The sequence below is a fragment of the Palaemon carinicauda genome, chromosome 1, assembly GCF_036898095.1.
Source record: "Palaemon carinicauda isolate YSFRI2023 chromosome 1, ASM3689809v2, whole genome shotgun sequence".
Classification (NCBI taxonomy): domain Eukaryota; kingdom Metazoa; phylum Arthropoda; class Malacostraca; order Decapoda; family Palaemonidae; genus Palaemon; species Palaemon carinicauda.
Window position 1 is genome coordinate 269,313,455 of NC_090725.1, and position 22,279 is coordinate 269,335,733.

General features: G+C 43.9%; 1 protein-coding gene across 1 annotated transcript in view; it reads left to right on the plus strand.

The window, feature by feature from the left end:
- Ent3 (equilibrative nucleoside transporter 3) overlaps nucleotides 1-22,279 on the plus strand; it is a 119,690-nt gene that overhangs the window by 68,320 nt on the left and 29,091 nt on the right. Inside the window, exon 9 of the mRNA XM_068390420.1 lies at nucleotides 10,563-10,806. Within this exon, the coding sequence (XP_068246521.1) occupies nucleotides 10,563-10,806 (244 nt within the window). The remainder of the gene's footprint in view (nucleotides 1-10,562; nucleotides 10,807-22,279) is intronic.

Genomic DNA, 22,279 nt, shown 5'->3' on the forward strand with positions numbered 1-22,279 from the left:
GAGTCCCCTTCCATGATGTGGCGGGGTAGTTCTCCTTCAGGAGTTGTTTCTCTCTCCAATGAAAGGGTGGGCAGATCTATTTCAGGGGTTTCTTCTCTTCTTTGTCTCTTCTTTGGAGGAGAAACAGGCTTTGATGTAGCAGCTTTCTTTTCTTTTGTGAAAAACTGGTCTATTGTTAATTGTTTCTTCCTCCTCTGCAGTATTCTTCGAAAATGATACATGACACTATCATTAAACATATGCACTGCCCGGTTTGCTACTGCAATTTCTGGGTGGTATTTTTCAGCAAAAGCCTGCACATCTGCCCACTTGGAACAAATTTCATTGATGAGAGAACTTGGAACATCCTCCCTTACCTCATCCTCTTCTGAAGATTCCTGCTCCACAATCAGATCCTGCTGCTGTTGTTGTTGCAGGTGCAACAATTCCTCCACAGTCAACTCGGTAGAATGGCTTTCTACAAGCTCATCAATATCATCCTTGTCGACCTCAAGCCCCAAACTCCTGCCCATGACAACAATTTCCTCAACGACATCAGTGTCATCAGAAATTACAGGGGTAGCAGTGCTTGGACCCGCCTCTGGTTGGAAACCTTCAAACTCCCTCTCTGTGACACATGATGGCCACAGCTTACGCCAGGCAGAGTTCAATGTCCTATAGGTCACACCTCGCCAAGCTTGGTCAATCATGTTAACAGAGTTGAGGATGCTGAAGTGTTCCTTCCAGAATTCCTTTAGGGTCAACTTCGTGTCACTGGTCACTTCAAAACACTTTCTGAAAAGGGCCTTGGTATAGAGTTTTTTGAAGTTTGAAATGACCTGTTGGTCCATGGGCTGGAGTATGGGAGTAGTATTGGGGGGCAAGAATTTGATTTTGATAAAGCTGTATTCTTCTTTCAAGTCATCCTCGAGACCTGGAGGATGTGCAGGAGCATTGTCCATAACCAGAAGACATTTCATTGGCAAGCTCTTTTCAATGAGGTAAGCCTTAACCTGGGGGGCAAACACTTCGTTTATCCACTCAGTAAAGAATTGTCTTGTGACCCAAGATTTAGTGTTCGAGCGCCACATAACTGGTAGTGCACTTTTACAAATATTATTTCGTTTGAACACCCGGGGGTTGTCCGAGTGGTACACTAACAAGGGTTTGATCTTGCAATCGCCACTTGCATTTGCACACAGCAACAATGTTAGCCTATCTTTCATTGGCTTGTGACCTGGCATCTTCGTCTCGTCCTTGGTAATGTACGTATTGGCTGGCATTTTCTTCCAAAATAACCCAGTCTCATCACAATTAAAGACTTGTTGTGCGATCAAATTTTGTTCATTTATGTACCGATCGAATTCCCCCACGTATTTATCGGCTGCAATTTGATCCGAACTAGCTGCCTCCCCATGCCTAGTAACACGATGAATACCTGTTCTATTACGAAACTTTTCAAACCAACCCCTGCTCGCTTTAAATGTAAATGAATCACTTTCACTGGTACTCGGACTTTTCTTCACTAATTCTTCATAGATATGCAACGCTTTTTCACAAATGAACGCTTCACTAACACTTTCCCCGGCCAACTGTTTTTCTTTAATAAATATTAAAAGCAACTTTTCCATCTCCTCAATCACTTGTGGCCTTTGCTTAGTTACCGCCGTAACTCCCGTTGCAACATTCGCCTTCTTAATCATTTCTTTATGCTTTAAAAACGTAGAAATGGTCGACTTCGCCATTCCGTATTCTACCGCTAAATCGGACACTCGTACACCATTCTCATATTTCGCTATAATTTCCTTCTTCAACTCGATCGTTGTTCGCACTGTTTTCCTCTTCTCCTTCCCCTTAACACTCATTACTTTCTTGGGACTCATTATGAAAGCTAAAAAAGCAATTAAAAGCACTGAAAATCACTAAATCACAACGAATGCTGATCGCGCGTTGTCTGAGTGACGCTCTCGAGAGAACTGATGCTTCCCGAACAAGCGAGAGTGGCCGAGATGGCGCGATCATCACAAAGCCCATGCGGTCGTCACGTGTTCGGCTGGTCGAGTACCGAATTTTTGGTCGAGCACCGCAGCAAAAATTTCTCGAAAATTTTGGTCGAACTCCGAATTGTTCGAGTATAGAGTCGTTCGACTACCGAGGTATCACTGTATCTTAAAAGACTTTCTCAATAAGCCAATTTTTTGTGCAATTGAAAAAGACACAGACCTTATATGTTTCTCAAAAGTAAATTTGCTGTCAAGAATCACGCCTAAAATTTTGAAAGAGTCATACATATTTAAAGAAACATTATCAATACTAAGGAAAACAGAATCTAAACTCTTTAGCCTCAGGAAAACAGAAATGAGAAGATTTAGATTCTCATTAATCTGTACACTGTCAAACATATCGACCAAAATAGTTTTCTCTTCCTTTGTACATTTAGTGAGGTCCATCAGGTTTAAGTAAAGGAGAAACTGTTAAGTCTACACCAAAGAGTACAGATTTAAGGGTACCCCACCCTGTAAGGGGGTTGTACTAGAAAGGGTTTTTCATTGTCAAATTGTTTTCTTTTTCTGTTGAAGCATAAACTCTCTGAGCAAAAGCTCTTAGCTTAATACAGTATAGTTATTTGAAGTCAAATCTAATCTGTTTCACTTTGAAAGATGATCATCCTGTTTTCTTCCCCCCATTTTAACATAGGTAAATTGACATTACGAGAGATAAAAAAATGGTTGTACTCCAACTTATATTTCATGTTGCTAACTCTTCTTCATCTAATCAAGTAGAGGCTAATTGACATTACGAGAGATAAAAAAATGGTTGTACTACAACTTATATTTCATGTTGCTAACTCTTCTTCATCTAATCAAGTAGAGGCTAATGAGAAAATTTAATTTCTACTTAATTATGTACTGTTTAAATAATTCACCCTTTTCTTATTTTGGTTTTCAATTTAACAATGCCAACTCAGAATTGGGTACTTAACCATTGATCATCCATCACTTCCGTTACTTGTGTACCTACTTCAGTTTATTCTTAAGCTCTTTTCTCTTGATATATGTGCTGGTTCATCTTATTTATTGAGTGTGCTGATTCATCTGCTCAGTTCGTTCATCAAAGGATCTTGATGATAGACGGCACTCATTGCTTATTTGAACTTAACTATTTTTTTTCTTCATCTCACCAGTTCATTGATAAAAAGTCTTTGATCAGACACTACATTGTTCTCTTCGTGTTAAAGAGTTCTACCTCTTTAGTTTACTTTTTACATGTTTCAACACTAAGTCTTTCTACTTGTTATTCATATAGCATGCCCTGTCATTACTTTAGCAGGGTTTTCCTTAAATGAAATGCACAATTTACTTGATAAGGATTTGGTTATGTTATGTTGAAATTACAGGGTATAATTCATGAGTAACTTAAACTGACTCTTATTCTCTATACAAGAACTTACTAAGATGTATAGGCATGCCCTACAACAGTGGTTGCCTATGTCATCGTTGACTTTATTAGAAACATTCTGCTGCCTATTCCTCATCTGGTTTCATGTTGGTGATAATCTTTTTAATGCATTAATACTGTACTCTTAATTCCTACAGCCATCCGTAATTGATTACTGCTATGCACCGTCAGGTTAATGCGAGAATCAGCACAATGAATGTGGGTTAAGACTATTTAAGTAAATAAGAATTTTTCAATATTAATCTTACCCGATGATCATGTAGCTGTCAACTCTGTTGCCCGACAGAAATCTACGGTCGGGATACGCCAGCGATCGCTATACAGGTGGGGGTGTACACAACAGCGCCATCTGTGAGCAGGTACTCAAGTACTTCTTGTCAACAAGAACGCAATTTTTCCTCTGTCGTGCCTCCGGCTAGACCTACTTGGATACGCTGTTGATTCTGGAGTTATTGTTCACGATTTGGTGATGTATTTGCTCTAGAGTTTAGCCTTCGCTATTCAGGAAGCTTTATCTTTAGCTTAGCAAGCTTTTGGAATTAATTTGAATTAATTATGGTGACGAAGAGAGTATGGACTCTCTTTCACTTTTAAATGGCCGACCCTTCCCTTAGACGGAAGTGTTGGTGTCGAAGAGAGTATAGACTCTCTTTCACTTTTTATTTTATATCTCTCCGCCATTTATAGGCCTCTTCGATTAACTTTCCTTTTTTTTTTTTTATGTTTGTTTATATGCGACCTTTCCTAATAGTAGGCGGTCCTTACTTGGAACCGAAGTTAATTAACATTGAGCTCGTCATATCGTTTTTCCTGTTAAGAATTTATGCTATTTTAATTTTAATGTTTTTGAAAGAATTTCTTTGATAAGTCTCGTACTGTTTTCAAAGTTGAACTAACGTTTTGTTTAGTCTCCGCAGTTGTTGACGTTCAGAACATTCAACTTGCGCTCTATCGTTACGATAGAGAGAGAGAGTATTCACGGTTTCACGTTGCAGTAAGAGTAAACCGATTCTAGCGTTTCGTTCATTTTTCTTAGCTTAAATGGTTTCAATTCTAATAAAGGAACTTTTTATTTGGGAAACCTTTCAGTTTTTTTCCTTTAACAAATAATATGTTTTAACGATATATATAATTGGGCTCATCTCTCAGGTTCTAAGTCAAGAGAGAGAGAGAGAGAGAGATAGAGACGGAGGGAGAGAGAGGAGGATAAACGTTTCGTTCAAGCGGGTAACGTTGTTCTCGTTTTTTTTGCTCTTCTCCCTAGTCGATAGAGGGGAAGAAGGTAAAACGTTTCTAGAGTTTTATTCTTGTTCCCAGGCTTTATGCGGTGAGAGATTTTAAACGTAGTTTATTTGATCTAGTGTTTAGTCTCTTTTCCAGCCACTGAATTCTTTATCTTTCATTATGTTTTTCTGTTACATTGTAATACTGTTTTCGCAATTACTACCTTTTAATGAAGGATAGGATTGCGTGTTTCAGGTACAAACCACTTAAAGTTTCGAGTTCAGTGAAATAAGTGCAAACAGAAAATCAAAAGTGATAAAGTGATATGCGCAAAGTGTTACAGTGTTGCGTTCGAGGGTTCGTCTGTTCGTGCCAGTTGTTCACCTAGTCCGATACCTCTTACAAGCTCCCAAGCCCAGGGGAGAAGTAATGTCGAAGGACTTATGGGTTCCTCAGGCCTTGATCGACGAACAGACGTTTCCCTCCGTGGTTTCGGGTGTATCTACACACGTTGCCGACGTGATCACCCCACCCACACAAAGACGAGAGAGCCCATTTATTCCTCGTCTGCGGAAGAGGTTTCTCGCAGAAACCATGGACCAAATCTTGCAGCTTTTAAGTGCAAGTCGGTCCCTTCCGCGCAAGTCCAACGGCCTAGGTGTAGCCACTGGGTCAGTTCGGACTCGCTGTAGTACGACAACTGCACACCTCCTAAGAGAGGCTAGGTGGTACCGCAACAGGCAGTAACTCCGTCTGTTGCCGCACCAGCTGTTTTAGACCCTCAGTCACAACGGACAGTAGCTCCGTTTGTTGTTGTCTTTCATAGACCCTAGTGGTCCATGCTGCAGACTATACAGTCTCAGCTTGCTCCTTCATGCAGGAGTATCATGCTGGAAGGTTGACAATGCAGCCTGTTTACCTACAACCCGCCGAGGTTGTGCGCTCAGCAGATACTGCGGCTGCCTGCTCCCACCCTCCACCTGTGAGAGCTCCACCACCGATGTGCAGTCCACCCTGCCAGACGCATGTTCTTGCTGCACCATCTGCTAACATGCGTGAGCTACCGCATCAGCAGTGGGAAGGTTCTGTAGAGCTGCCGGGTTCCAGCACTATGCGGCTTTCTCCGCAGCCCATGCAGCATGCTCTGCATACCTTACAGCATGCTCTGCATACCTTACAGCATGCTCTGCATACCTTACAGCATGCTCTGCATACCTTACAGCATGCTCTGCATTCCTTACAGCATGCTCTGCATACCTTACAGCATGCTCTGCATACCTTACAGCATGCTCTGCATACCTTACAGCATGCTCTGCATACCATACCGCATGCTCCTCAACCCACCGCAGCCCCTCCCACACACCAGCACTCTGCTTTTGTTGTTGCCAGCTCCCACACTCCGACTGCGGAGAAGGTTGACGATGCACCCGTGGGCCTACACCTCCCACGGTTGTGCGCCCGGCATGGCTTCCTGCTCTCACACTCTTGTTGTGAGAGCTCCTCCACCCATGCACAGTCAACCCTGCCAGATGTATGATGACTCCCACACACAGAGCACTCCGTTGCCGTGCGGGAGCTACCACAAGCTGCAGTGTTTTGACACGGTGTGTCAGCCTCCGCAACACACTGTGGTTACCGCCACTCGCCAGCAGCAAACTAGTCAGGCAGGAGTTGAGGCTTCCCCACACATCTTTGGTTGTTGCCAACTCACAAACTGTCATGCAGTTACATGACGTTGCCTTCTGGTCTGCTACTTATACACCAGTGCTGTATGTCCTCACGCTCCTGTTGTGGTTGACAGTTCAGTTTTTGACAGTTCACAGACTGTCAAGCAGTTTCATAACGTTGCCTTCTGGTCTGCTGCTTTTGCACCAGTGAAACCCTCACTGAGAGAACTTAGCTTTTCTCGGATATGGTTCCTGTAGATGAGAAAGTGCTGTTCTCCCTCCTTCTGATATTCCCTTGAGGACTCTGTCATTTGGAGAGGAGCCTTAAGCTGCTTAGCCTCCTATGGACTTTTATTTAAGCATAACATGCTTCCAGGGAGGGTAAATGGTTCCGCTTCAGTCGCTAACCCCGTCTGTTGCCACACCTGCTCCCATAGACCTTGAGCTTTGTTGCAAGACATGCAGTCCAAGCTTAGTCCTTGATAGAGGATTTTTTTTTACGGAGTCAGTGTGTCACTGGGAAGACGTTCAACAACCAGCAGAGGTGACTTGTTGTGACGCAGTGCGGCAACCTCAGCAACCCGATAAGGAGTTGTCTGTACTACCCAGACAGTCTAGACAGTTTCGGGTTGTCGCTGTACTTCCTCGCTTCCCGATGGTTGACAGTTCACAGACTGTGCAGCAGTACCATGATCTTGTTTCCGGCTCCGTCAGACGACTGGCTTTTAAGAGCTCCCACAAGTCGTCGCTGTCTGGAGAATCTCAGATGGACTATGGATCTGACCAAGGAACTGGGCCTCCTGGTCAATTTAGAGAAGTCCCAGCTCGTCCCATCCCAGACCATTGTCTACCTGGGTATGGAGATTCAGAGTCGAGCTTTTCGGGCTTTTCCGTCGGCCCCAAGGATCAACCAAGCCCTAGAATGCATCCAGAGCATGCTGAGAAGGAACCGATGCTCAGTCAGGCAGTGGATGAGTCTAACAGGGACACTTTCATCGCTGGCCCTGTTCATCGAGTTAGGGAGACTCCACCTCCGCCCCCTTCAGTATCATCTAGCTGCTCACTGGATAAAGGACATGACGCTAGAGACGGTCTCAGTTCCTGTTTCCGAAGAGATGAGGTCTACTCTAACGTGGTGGAAGAACAGCTTTCTTCTCAAGGAAGGTCTACCTTTGGCTGTTCAGAACCCCGACCGCCGTCTCTTCTCGGACGCATCAGACACGGGCTGGGGTGCGACATTGGACGGACAGGAATGCTCGGGAACATGGAATCAGGAGCAAAGGACACTTCACATCAATTGCAAGGAGTTGTTGGCGGTTCATCTGGCCTTGATAAACTTCAAGTCCCTCCAGCTAAACAAGGTGGTGGAGGTGGACTCAGACAACACCACAGCCTTGGCTTACATCTCCAAGCAGGGAGGGACTCATTCGAGGAAGTTGTTCTAGATCGCAAGGGACCTCCTCATCTGGTCAAAAGATCGAAAGCTCACGCTGGTAACGAGGTTCATTCAGGGCGATATGAATGTCATGGCAGATCGCCTCGGCCGGAAGGGTCAGGTCATCCCCACAGAGTGGACCCTTCACAAGAATGTTTGCAGCAGACTTTGGGCCCTGTGGGGTCAGCCAACCATAGATCTGTTCGCTACCTCGATGACCTAGAGGCTCCCGTTGTATTGTTCTCCGATTCCAGACCCAGCAGCAGTTCACGTGGATGCTTTTCTGCTGGATTGGTCCCATCTCGACCTGTATGCATTCCCGCCGTTCAAGATTGTCAACAGGGTACTTCAGAAGTTCGCCTCTCACAAAGGGACACGGCTGACGTTGGTTGCTCCCCTCTGGCCCGCGAGAGAATGGTTCACAGAGGTACTGCAATGGCTGGTCGACATTCCCAGGACTCTTCCTCTAAGAGTGGACCTTCTACGTCAACCTCACGTAAAGAAGGTACACCCAAACCTCCACGCTCTTCGTCTGACTGCCTTCAGACTATCGAAAGACTCTCAAGAGCTAGAGGCTTTTCGAAGGAGGCAGCCAGAGCGATTGCCAGAGCAAGGAGGACATCCACTCTCAGAGTCTATCAGTCTAAATGGGAAGTCTTCCGAAGCTGGTGCAAGGCCAATGCAGTTTCCTCAACCAGTACCACTGTAACCCAGATTGCTGACTTCCTGTTACATCTAAGGAACGTAAGATCCCTTTCAGCTCCTACGATCAAGGGTTACAGAAGTATGTTGGCAGCGGTTTTCCGCCACAGAGGCTTGGATCTTTCCACCAACAAAGATCTACAGGACCTCCTTAGGTCTTTTGAGACCTCAAAGGAACGTCGGTTGTCCACTCCAGGCTGGAATCTAGACGTGGTCCTAAGGTTCCTTATGTCATCAAGATTTGAACCTCTCCAATCAGCCTCTTTTAAGGACCTCACATTAATAACTCTTTTCCTCGTGTGCTTGGCAACAGCTAAAAGAGTAAGTGAGATCCACGCCTTCAGTAGGAACATAGTTTTCACATCTGAAACGGCTACATGTTCCTTGCAGCTCGGTTTTTTGCTAAAAACGAGCTTCCTTCACGTCCTTGGCCTAAGTCGTTCGAGATCCCAAGCCTGTCCAACTTGGTGGGGAACGAACTGGAGAGAGTACTTTGCCCAGTTAGAGCTCTTGGGTACTATCTAAAAAGGTCAAAACCTTTACGAGGACAATCAGAAGCCTTATGGTGTGCTATCAAGAAGCCTTCTCTTCCAATGTCTAAGAACTCAGTTTCTTACTACATCAGGCTTCTGATTAGGGAAGCACATTCTCATCTGAAGGAAGAAGACCTTGCTTTGCTGAAGGTAAGGACACATGAAGTGAGAGCTATAGCTACTTCAGTGGCCTTCAAACAGAACCGTTCTCTGCAGAGTGTTATGGATGCAACCTATTGGAGAAGCAAGTCAGTGTTCGCATCATTCTATCTCAAAGATGTCCAGTCTCTTTACGAGAACTGCTACACCCTGGGACCATTCGTAGCAGCGAGTGCAGTAGTAGGTGAGGGCTCAGCCACTACATTCCCATAATCCCATAACCTTTTTAACCTTTCTCTTGAATACTTTTTATGGGTTGTACGGTCGGCTAAGAAGCCTTCCGCATCCTTGTTGATTTGGCGGGTGGTCAATTCTTTCTCGAGAAGCGCCGAGGTTAGAGGTTGTGATGAGGTCCTTTAGTATGGGTTGCAGCCCTTTATACTTCAGCACCTAAGAGTCGTTCAGCATCCTAAGAGGACCGCTACGCTCAGTAAGGAAGACGTACTTAATAAAGGCAGAGTAATGGTTCAAGTCGTCTTCCTTACCAGGTACTTATTTATTTTATGTTATTTTTGAATAACTAATAAAATGAAATACGGGATACTTAGCTTCTTTGTTAACATGTATGCTGGTCTCCACCCACCACCCTGGGTGTGAATCAGCTACATGATCATCGGGTAAGATTAATATTGAAAAATGTTATTTTCATTAGTAAAATAAATTTTTGAATATACTTACCCGATGATCATGAATTTAAGGACCCGCCCTTCCTCCCCATAGAGAACCAGTGGACCGAGGAGAAAATTGAGTTCTTGTTGACAAGAAGTACTTGAGTACCTGCTCACAGATGGCGCTGTTGTGTACACCCCCACCTGTATAGCGATCGCTGGCGTATCCCGACCGTAGATTTCTGTCGGGCAACAGAGTTGACAGCTACATGATCATCGGGTAAGTATATTCAAAACTTTATTTTACTAATGAAAATAACATTTTTAAAATGAAATCTATTTCATTACTGATCCAACGTATTTTCGATCCCACCACCCTCCCCTCCTCTAATTGGAATAAAACAATGATTAGTATTTTGAGCATCATGGTCACTAATAGTAGCATATTGTAGTGGTTGTTGGTGAGTTATGGGAGATAAAGTCATACAAATCCATTCCTAATCCTCTTATTTTTTAATTTGTTAACCAAAACTACTCTTTCAAACATTATAGAATAATGAATGTTTTGTGAATATTGATTTTTTTTCCATTTTTGTATTTAAAAACCATCACAAAACTTGAGAATCACTGTTCCCTTTCACTTCAAGATCATCATTTATTACTCCTTCTCAAAGTATATAACTGTTGTTTTGTGGGGGACTTTGATAACCTAAAAACTAAAATCTTACATTTTCAATACTCTTAGCTTTTATTATCTTTTCTAGGTAATCTTTTTTATTCAAAATTTTGATTATAGGTTGATGTGGCTGGTGGTGTAAGTGGTGAAGGAAGTGCTGAAAGTTTGTATGGTGGAACAGTAACGCCTTCCGAATCTGTTGCTACTTTCCACTCTGCAGCAACTCTCCCTGTATCTGCATCCATTGATCCAATTTCATCTTCATCACCCAACTACAGGGTTGAACATGTCATTTTAGGAAGAGTGAGAGGAGGCTATTCATCTGCATACACAAGATCGATTAGGTTGTGGTCAGCTATTAAGAGTAAGTACATATTGGCTTCAATTTTCTTTTTTAGAGGTGTCTGTGTCCATACTTTAATCAGATCATAACTACAATTAGTCATACATGTAAATTGGAAATGAATGGCTATATGAACATCTCGTGGAAAGATAATTGTCTTGCTGCATAAAGAAGTGGATCCCTTAAAGGATTTAGGCTGTGGATGCATCTCACATGGTACACTGTAGGCATTACTTATGAGTGTTTGTAGTGACTCTCTTTTACCCCTAGCTGCACTCGCTCTTTATCCCGTTACTTTGCCTCCATTCTGGCTTCCTGTCTTCCATCTTGTTGTCCAACATCTGAAGTTTTACTTTAAAAAGCATGTGGAAAATTTCTCCAGTTGCACCTAGGTGCTGCTTGGCTTCCCAGACTTCAGTGCATGCCAAATTCATTAATCCAATCCTAAGAAGTGAAGACCCCACAGCCATGAGTAATATCCTAAATCCTCAATTTTCCTTATAAATTTTAAATATTTAGCTCTGATAACAATTTTAATCATCCGCAAGTGTTTCTTTTAAAAAAAAATTTGTGGTTAGTCTTTCATTATTTTTGTTGGCCTACTCTTAAGGAAATAAGTACTCTTTTATTATTATATCAACTATTTGAGTAGCTTACTGTTTCTAATTTTCTGGTAATATGTGAATATTTTAAGCTAGGCTACCCTATTTACCCTTTTCGTTGGATTTTATATAGGTCTTTCTTTTTTCTACTTTCATGTATTACTCATTTATTTTATAACAGATGCTTGTTTTCATGGGAAGAAAACTTTTAAGTTAATAATAAAATAAACTTATTAATTTGACGAATCTTACCTTGAGTTCACCTTGCTTATATCTATGAAGTGTGAATTTTTAGACTTTTAAACAGAAAACCAGATTTTTGTCTCTACCTGGAATCACCAGGCACCTGTCCTATGGGGTGGGGGAATTTGAGACCGATGATCCAGAAACTCGCCATACCTCTGGGTTCTCACAATATCTACATTGTTTACAATGCAATTTTCATATTTTCAGAGGAATAGTTGGTACAATTGCTTTTTAGTTAGTTTCTGACTATATGTCACTCATCCCTAGATATTAAATTCAAAAAATAAAATCCACATGATACCATTTTACTTAACTTTACGTTGGTCTAGGTGTCTCATGACAATGATGAATGGCTGTTACAGCTTGTTTGCTGCACCTTTCGTCCTCTGGCCCACCCCTGGAGTCCTTGCTTCTTGGCAGATCGGGTATCGCTGGCATAGTTACCAGGATCTTTTTCTTTTCTCTCTCCAGCTGACAGGATACCGGTGCTCCTATGTCCTCTGTTTAGTGGGAGTCGAGTGGGAGTGCGCCAGAGCAATGCAAATTGACTGACCAGGTCGGTCAGCCGGTCACAACCATGGCTTTTGCACGAATGGGGCGACCCTTAGGTCGTGTGGGCTCACCTGGATTCAGCTTCCAAACAGGTGTGGGTTATTGGGTGTAGGATAACCTAGTTGAGGTGCCATATCGGGACTTTAGGGCAGGGCAATGTAATGTTGTAAGGAGTGAGTAGGAAGAATTTTGTGCAAAATATGAAGAAAAATCTTGCATCTCTAAGGGAATATACATACCTAGTAATCTTAACTATTCTGGCTTACTAAAAATCAATAACTTAAATGAGCAATTAGTAATGCACTGGTGTGATGGGCATACATCTTAAAATTAATCAGACCTTAATAGGTACTGAGAGATAAAATAAGCTGTTTATAAGTCAGCAGTACTAACGTTAGATTTAAAACTCGCGAAATGATTTATCTCAACATGTAGTTTAAGGAAAGAACCATCGTATGCCAGCGTAAGGATTTTGTTTGGCTTTCCTATGCAGTGACGTCACGAACATGGCTTACAGTATTGTCAACAATTTGAATTAGCACAGTCTACCCGTGTTTCAGTAAAGGAAACATAAAGTGTGGGAGCAAATGTTTCAGGGATAACTATAATATTGGGGGCTAGACCAAAATACTGAAGGAAAGAAGAATGAAGAAAAATTATTCACAGGTATTTTAAGTTATCTTCCTTAGGAAATGTCCTTCACTATAGGAAGGGTATTTGCAATGTCATTAAACATGTTACTCAAGGTACCCTATGTTGCAGAAAAGGGATTTTGACAAAGAAAAAAATCTATTTCTGGGCTCATCCTGTGTCACTCTGTGAAATGCTCCATATAGCACCATTTCTAAGGTATAAATACTGCTAGATATACCAGGGAAAAAGTTGCAAGGAATGCCAGGAATATACCCAGCTCGCTCACCCTTATAGGGTGTCGGTATAGAAACTAGGGCGTGTTAGAACCACTACCAGAGGTCCCTTACCAATTAGTCTTCTCCTTCCTCAATATCCCCCGATACTACGAGGTGCTGTTCTACATCCGACTACTGTCCGCTACTACGGCTACTGCCCCCCCCCCCACCACCACCACCACTACGACTACCCACTCTTCTCCCATCATTCCTCTTCTAGCACCGTGATATCCACACGCGTTTGTTTTCAATGGCCTTTTTGTGACTGTGTCTTTGAAGATCTGACGTTTTGGAGAACCCTACTCCCAAGTTAAGTATTGTAATTATCTGTTTTGATAATTCTAGGTAGCGACACACGTAAAATTAATAATATTGTTAATTTTAGTCTCAGCAGCATTGTGTGATGCTTCCCTCAAGGGCATATTCGGCAGCCATTTTGGTGTCGCTATCTCCGAGAGCTTCATGTTGTTTACGACTTTCAATTAGTTCCTCATACTAATTGTAGTCGGGTTTATTTAGCTCTAGACATCTTATACAGTACAGTGTTTAGCATGGTTATTGAAGTTTTTTAACGTTTGAGTATTAATTAGGCTATTTTGGCGTTCATTTGGTTAGCCTACCCGACCGGGCAGTATGCGGCTTCGGAAGATGGCCTACACCAGTGAGCCTCTCCTTCGATATACATATCTTATATCTAGGTTAGGATGTTCCTATTGAGTATTATGTGGGGAATTGGAACATGTTTTACTTTATATAGGATGTTATCCTTAGTCATGGTACTACCTGACCACATCGGCATTATACCCGATTTTGGAGGGCTAGTTATTGTTTAGAGCAATTTAGTCTTCCTGACCAGGTTGGCATTTTACCCGATTATGGAGGTTTAGGCTATACGCTTGTATCACACATGTTCCTCTCCCTATTTACCCCCCATTTTTTTTATAGCCTATTTGTCAATATTGTTTTTTGCTTTAGTGTTTAATACTCTTCATCTTGTAGATGAAGACAGATTATTGCGGGGATAGAGAAATAAAATCCTGAGCCGTAGACTGCTTTTATTTCCAGAGAGCGATGGGTAATTATGTTGGTGCTCTGCAAGGTGAACAGCTTGTGTCAAGAGAAGTGAGAAGATAGACCATGCATATGCATGGAGTACTGACAGCGTGACTCTCGTGTGGTTGTATTTGTAATATACAAAACTTATGAGATGTAAAGGGTATATATATATGTAAGATAATACATACAATAATCTACACTAAAGTAGGCTTTAGGGATAATAGAATTATACAGTAAGATCTCTTTTAAAGGTTTAAAGGCCACTCATAAATAGCAGAGGCAAGGGACAGTGACATTATCTTAGCAAGCAGGACAAAGCCCCACAGACTGACCATATATATGATCAGCACCCAAGCCCTCTCTCTAGCCAAGCTAGGACCAGGGAAGGCCAGGCAATGGTTGCTGATGACTCAGCAGGTAGACCTATAGACTCCCCCAAACCCCCACCCTTAGCTAACAAGGATGATGAGGTTGCAGTGACCAAATGAACTAATGAGTTTGAGCGGAAATCAAACCCCCCTCTAGCAATCACTAGACAAGGACGTTACCAACAGGTCACCACAACCCTATTTTCAGAGCTGAAATTAATTTTAAGACTAAGAGTTGGCCACAATTCTTTCAAATTTTCTTTGTTCCGTAACTGAAATACAAACCACGCTATTTAATATGGGTATTACTTTCGGCATAGCTGAAATGACGAGCCATTAGAATTTTAATGAGGGTTTACTACCCCCATCGCTAGTTTGGGGGGGGGGTAGGGAGGGGTAGCTTGCTAACCCCCCCCCCCCCTCACATACCTGTGTGGTGAGCTCACTTTTACTTTGGCTCGGGTGGTGATCGGACGTGTTCGCTTTCACCCTCGCCTCTTTGACAGCCATTAATGCTTTTTGTCTTTTTATTTACTTTTTCTTATACTTGTAATATATATATAAACATTCTTTATGTTTATGTATATATTTGTGTATAGAAATGTAGTAAGTTTTCTTTTCAGTGTTGTGCTGTGTGTGTAATGTACGACAACGACACCTGCGTAGTGCAAGGCCACCACGGTTGCACGTCATGGGGTACGGCCTCTCCCTCTTGGTCCATCGGTTTTCCTTCGGCTTTTTCGTTAACTCGGCTGCCGTGGGGAATCGTCATCGCTGGACTTTCTTCATTCATCTATTATCTTTGCTGTTCTTCCTTTCCTACGGGGAACTTGGATTCTCAGCGAAGGGAATGTGGGAGTTTAATTTGACTACGGTCTCTCTCTCTCTACTCGTTCACCCCTTACTACTACTACGTACTATTACGGAAGCTCCTTTCCCGTTGCGGGTTGGGTTGCTATTCCGTTTATTTGTCTCAATTATTTTAATGAAATCTAATTGTATTTTCAACTTTTCAGCTTCTCTGTGGAGAACACTTCCCTTTAGGGGTCAGTGGTTCTTACTATTTGTGATCATTCTTAGATGAATTACATAATTATAATTCTGTTTTCTGGGCTCCGCCTAGTGAAATGCTCCTTTTACATCATTTCTAATGTAAAAACTGCTATGAATTTACCAGAGAAAAAATTGTATAGGAATGCTAGGTTGAACCCAGCTCGCTCACCTTAATAAGGTGTCGGTATAATACTGGGGCGGGAATAAATCACAACCAGAGGTCTCGCACCATTTAGATATCTCCTGTCAATATCCCCGAACAGCGAGGCGCCGTTCAATATCCTACCACTACTAGCGATCCCACGCCAGTGACATCACTCCTTTTCATAGCACGCGCTATCCATACGTATTTTGCCTCGGTGTGTGATTTTCGCTGGTTTACCTGGATTTACCTCAGGATGTCGGACTCTACCGTCACCCCATCTAAGTTAAGTACCAGATCTATGAGTTTTGAGATTTTGGAGGGGGCCTTGCCCTTTTTTGCTTATATTATGACAGTTTTATATTTCACGACCCCGTGTCGGGTCTTTCATGGCGCTCGGCCTCCTCCTATCTCTCTCTCGTCGTTCTGAACGCTTTACAATGAGTCTTCCATACTGATTGTTTCTCGTTATGAACTTTCTGGGTATCCACGGTTCACACACCGTGTTATTATATTATATTGATGTCCTGTTATTACGATAACAGTTATTACCATATACGTTAGCGTATTCTCGTTAGGTTGGCATGCCTGGTCGCCTTCGGGCGTTTCTATTTCCATTAATTTTGTTTTACGTTCGCACGCCACGGACATGCTTCTCATTATTAACGTCATTCGTTTTTCTTGCGTTAGCTCGAGGGACTTTCATGAGTCAGATATTAGTTTTTCATTTTGTCGGCACTTCACTGACTCTGTGTTATGTTGGTAGCCCTGCCTAACTCCCCGCGCTGTTAGGCTTGGTTTCTCCCGTCTCATGTTCGTCCCCTCGTTTGTTTTACGATTGATGTATCGTTATTTTTATTATTTTATTATTTTTATCATCCAGCATGCCTTCCTATCTTATTTTACCATGTGTTATGTTTATTATAGTGTTATTTAGTCTTTCCGTGTGATCATATCAATCGTGGGTCTGGCAGGTTGGTATACCTGCTATCGCCCCACTCCTAGCCTCCCTCCCGCCCGGTACCCCCAACCCAGGGTTACCTCCCCTCTCTCTCTCCCATGTTGAGTTAGAGTCATTATGTTGTGTTATTTTCCCCCCCGGGGTCTTTCGCTCTCTTTGCACGGGCAGATCCCGTTGATCTGTGAGGCTTGCTATTATTATTATACATTAACGTACTTTATTTTACACTTTTTGTACTACTCTACCCGGTCGTAGTCGTTTTCTTTCCGTCGCTCGTTTGGCCAACGGTCGACGGGAAGTTTTCTGCTCGGCCCGTGGTACCTTGTCATGTTATATTATTTTATTTTGTACGTGCTACTCCCTCTCGGTCCCGCACTTCACGGACCCATTAAAGATCCCTCCCCCCTCTATGGTGTCCCGCACCTCACGGACCTCATATAGATATATATATAAAGACTTTCATTACAGGATCTCCGGACGTAGCTTTTATACATTACCATCTGGTCGAGTTGTTTAGTCCCTCCGCCTTCTCCGGCGGATGTTCATGAGTCCTGAGCCCCTTGGTTGTCCCTCCGGAGCCAACGTTACGTATTGTTACTTGGATTAACTTTATATATTAGTCACATATATATATTTATTTATATATACGATCCTAGTTCTCGACCTTCCCTTCCCCCTTTTGATATGATCACGGTTACGGTCTGATTTATTCTCATTCATAATACAGTCGTAATAAAATCTTTTATGATATTGATATAATTTAAGCACCCGGGGCCCCCGGGCCCCTAATTTGCTTTCCTTCAAGATACTTGATGTATATAAAAAATTTTTATCATGATATTGATATATATATATTTTAAGCTCCGGGCCCCTAATTTGCTTTCCTTTAAGATACTCATGTATCTTTTATTTTACAGACTGTACGCTGTGCGATGACGGCATGTGCCGCTGTCCTCCATCAACCCTGCGGCCATGACGTGTGTCGTTCGCACGCCCACTGTTCTGTCCAAGTGGATGACTTAGCTGTTTGGCGTCCGAACAATTGTGTAGTTTGCTATAAAATGACCTCCACTCTAACATCTGACTCGGTGAGTGCATTTTCTTTTAACATTAATACAGACTTGTAGGGAGTTACGATTAATTTCGATGGTTTACATTAATTACGATTATTTTTAAGGCCACAGTCCTCTGGACTTCCCGCATGCCTTTCACTTCGTGTCTACGAAGTCCTTGGACTTCTCCACTTTTCTTTAGCACAAATATCCCTCGCTAATAGTCTGTTCTCTTTCAGAGCTCCCAACTTGAAAAAGATACAGTTCAGGCTACCCTCAAGGTCTGGATTGGCGGGTTCGCCCGCAACATGAAGGCCAAACAGCCTTATATCCTCTCTGAGGAATGGTGTTCCCGTCTCTACCCCCATGCCAAAACTTCAGCTGCGGTCCCCAAAGAGTTGGCGGACCCTATTATTGAGAGGATCGAATCCCTTCTTCTGGCCCCGGACCAAGAAGAGACGGGCGGCACCCTAACTGAGGACGTCGCTACCCTCAACCTCGATGTAGAACCCATGGCTCTGGATGAACCCGACGCAGGTAGGGACGTGGGTGAGTCAGGTGTTTCCCGGGCTAAGATTCCTCTCCCTAGCCCGGCTTTCTCTTTACTTCTGAACACTCTTCTTTTCATGGTTTTCCGGGGACAACCAGGACTGATCTCAGTCCCCGGACTGTTATCCCCAAGGTGAAGGCTCATCGTAAGCCTTTATATAAGACCTACAAGTCTTCCGAAGACCACAAGTCTTCGAGATCATCATCTTCGAAGGTTAAATCTTCCTCCACCAGAGTCTCTCAAGACCCAATTGCTGTGCCCTCAACCTCTCACGGAGTAGTCTCCGTTCCGGCACCTGTTCCCCCCCCGGCGGAATCATTTAACCCGGTGGATTTTTCTGAGAAGATGTTTGCTCGTTTTGAGTCGATGCTATCGTCTCATACACAGCAATCACAAGAGAGAATAGCTTCCATGGAGAGCCTAGTTCAGGGACTCATGCACTCGGGGCTGCCATCGCCACAACAGCAATTCCCCATCCCCGACGCCTCCAAGCTTCCTCCTTTCAATAAGAATAACCCTTGGAGGTTAGCATTGCATGCCCCCTTCTCGGAGGGTATGTTGTCAATTGAAGGTTTCGGTACCCGGCCTCTTGCGGATTATGAATTCTACCCGCCGGATCTTGAATTCCCCTTCCCGGGCTACGCTCGCCTCATGGAAGAGGCTCTAATTCGATTGGATAAGGTCCCAAAGGAGACCTTTATTTTTCCTAAAGAACAGGCACAGTCTGTCTTGGTCCGCGTGTTCAATGAGTGGGACTGCTTGAACACAATGATTACGGCCTACGAGAGTTCTTATACTATATTTGTGGCCGACGAACAGACCCCTACCCCATGTGCGACCAAGATCATAGAGACGGTCTTTCAGGCTATCAAAGAAGAGAAGCCTTTACCTCAACTCAGGGAGACCGACTTAACCTCCCTTCTCTTTCCGGGAGACAATGAATGTTGGCGGAACGCCCCAGCTACCTTCTCGTTAGGTAAGTTGAGCCCGGACTGTGCCTCGAAGCAGTTCAGTGAACGACTTCCTAAACTCCCGGAGTCTCTCATTAAATTGGAATTCGAGTCGAGGTGTAGATTCAGCAGATCCCTTAATTCGGTTGCCCTTTCTGAATTGACCGTCGTCACTTACAACGAGGAGGACCTCTTTAAGGTCCCCAGTAAGTTGCTTTTACAAAACTTTATGGCTGACGCCTATGATTTTGCAAACGCCAGGGCCCGTTGTCGACGACACGTTCTATCTGAAGCCACGATTAGGCACGAACCTAATAGGCTCATCAAAGCTCCAGTCTGGGGCCCGGATCTTTTCCCAGAGGACTTAGTTAACTCGGTCCTTAGCAAGGCAGCTAGAGCCAACCAAAACCTCAAGGTTAGGTGGGGCCTGGTTTCAAAGAGTAAGTATGAGCCTACTAGTACCCCAATTCGAGGTAGGAAGAGATTGAGGCCCTTCTAATCTTCCCAATTCAGACAACCTCTGCAAGTGGTTCAACCGGTCTCAGTCCAACCTGCTCCTCAAGGTCCCCAGCCTTCTACCTCAAAGGGCCAACAACAAGAGCAATACGTTCTGGTCCCTCAGTCTCAGATCACCTCGACTTCCTTCTCCCCCGCCTTTAACCCCACGTATGAGTCTCAGGGCTCTTTCCGTGGCTACCAGCGTCACAGGGGTTCCAGGAGTGCCTTTCGTGGCCGAGGTGGTGGAAGAGGTTACCACCGAGGCAAGTCTTCCCGCGGAAACAGAGGAGGCAAATCATCCTCCAACCATTGAGAAACTGCAGGTAGGAGGGAGATTGTACAAATTTCGGGACCATTGGAAGTTCAGCGATTGGGCTTCCAGCATCATCTCAAAAGGCCTAGGGTGGAGCTGGATACAGGGACTTCCTCCACCGAACAGCTTTTACCAACTACCAACGGAAGAACTATGTTCCTTCACAAAAGATCTGCTACTAAAGAATGCAATCCAAAGCATACGTCGCTTAAGATTTCAAGGGCGCTTGTTCAGCGTGCCAAAGAAAGGCTCAGACAAACGGAGAGTAATCCTGGACCTGTCTCGTTTAAATTCCTTCATTCGTTGCGACAAATTCCATATGCTTACCGTCTCGCAGGTGTGGACCTTACTTCCCCGTGGGGCCGTCACCACCTCCATCGATCTTACAGATGCCTACTATCACATTCCAATAGCAAGGCATTTTCGTCCTTTTCTGGGCTTCAAGCTAGGCAAACAAGCCTACGCATTCAAAGTGATGCCATTCGGGCTCAACATAGCACCCAGAATCTTCACCAAACTAGCAGAGACAGTAATTCAAGAGCTTCGAACTCAGGGGATACAGGTAGTGGCCTATCTAACGGTTGGCTAATCTGGTCAGACAATGCCCAGAATTGCCGCATAGCAACGAACAAAGTCCTCGCCTTCCTTCGACAACTGGGATTCCAAGTCAACCTCGAGAAATCCCGCCTGGCCCCGGAGACCAAGTTTCAATGGCTGGGACTACAATGGGACCTGTGCTCCCATACGCTGTGCCTCCCCAAAGCCAAACGGAAGGAGATAGCGAGGAATACAAAACAATTTCTCAGGGAAAAGTTGACCTCCAGAAGGAGCCAAGAGAGGATCCTAGGTTCCTTACAGTTCACCTCTGTGACAGACATCGTCCTAAGGTCCAAACTCAAGGACATAAACAGAGTGTGGCGTTCCAGAGCAACCGCAAAATGCCGAGACAGACGTGCTCGCCTTCCCCCAATCCTGAGAAAAAGTCTGCAGCCTTGGACGAAGATCAAGAATCTTTCCAAGTCGGTTCCCTTACAACATCCGGTCCCGAGACTCGTCGTTCACACAGACGCCTCCTTAACAGGGTGGGGAGGTTACTCCCAACACAAGAAAGTCCAAGGGTTATGGTCACCGGTCTTCCAACAAATGCACATCAATGCCCTAGAGGCCATGGCAGTCTTCCTCACTTTAAATCGTCTCAATCCAGCCAGGAATCTCCATATCAGACTGGTTCTCAACAGTGCAGTCATAGTACACTGCATCAACAGAGGAGGCTCCAGATCAGCCCAAATAAACCACATCATGTTGAAGATTTTCTCCATGGCGGCATTGCACAAGGGTCACCTGTCAGCAGTCCATCTAGCAGGAGTCCGGAATGTGGTAGCGGACGCACTTTCCCGGACGACTCCGCTAGAGTCGGAATGGTCACTAGACAATCGATCTTTCCAGTGGATACTATCTCAAGTCCCGGGTCTCCAGGTGGATCTGTTTGCGACGGAATCCAATCGCAAACTAGATTGTTACGTAGCCCCCAACCTGGACCCTCAGGCTTATGCCACGGACTCTATGATTCTAGATTGGAATAGCTGGAAGACGATTTATCTGTTTCCTCCGGTGAATCTCCTGCTAAAAGTTCTGCACAAACTCAGATCCTTCAAAGGTCAAGTGGCTCTCGTAGCCCCCAACTGGCCCAAGAGCAATTGGTTCCCCTTGTTGCTAGAACTAGGTCTCTGCCCCCGGTGGATTCCCAATCCGGTGCTAACACAGACAGTACAAACTCGCAATGTGTTCGCTTCCTCAAGGATTCTGAATGCCCTAACTTTATGGACTTCATGAAGTTCGCAGCCCAACGAGGTGCAAACATCGATCCTTTGAATACTATTTTCCTGGAATCTGACAAAAGGGAATCTACTCTCCGTCAATATGACTCAGCTGTCAAAAAATTAGCTAAGTTCTTGAAAGATTCCCAAGTTGAGAAAATGACGATGAACCTAACTCACATTCTTCAGAACTCTCTTCGAATCAGGCCTGGCAGCCAATACAATTACTACAATCAAGTCAGCCTTGAAAAAGATCTTCCATATTGGTTTTGACATTGATCTAACGGATTCATATTTCTCATCCATTCCGAGAGCTTGTGCCAGACTAAAACCTTCAACTCGCCCTAGCGCAGTTTCCTGGTTTTTGAACGATGTTCTTAAGCTAGCCTCTGACATCCCAAATGAATCCTGTAACTATATGGCATT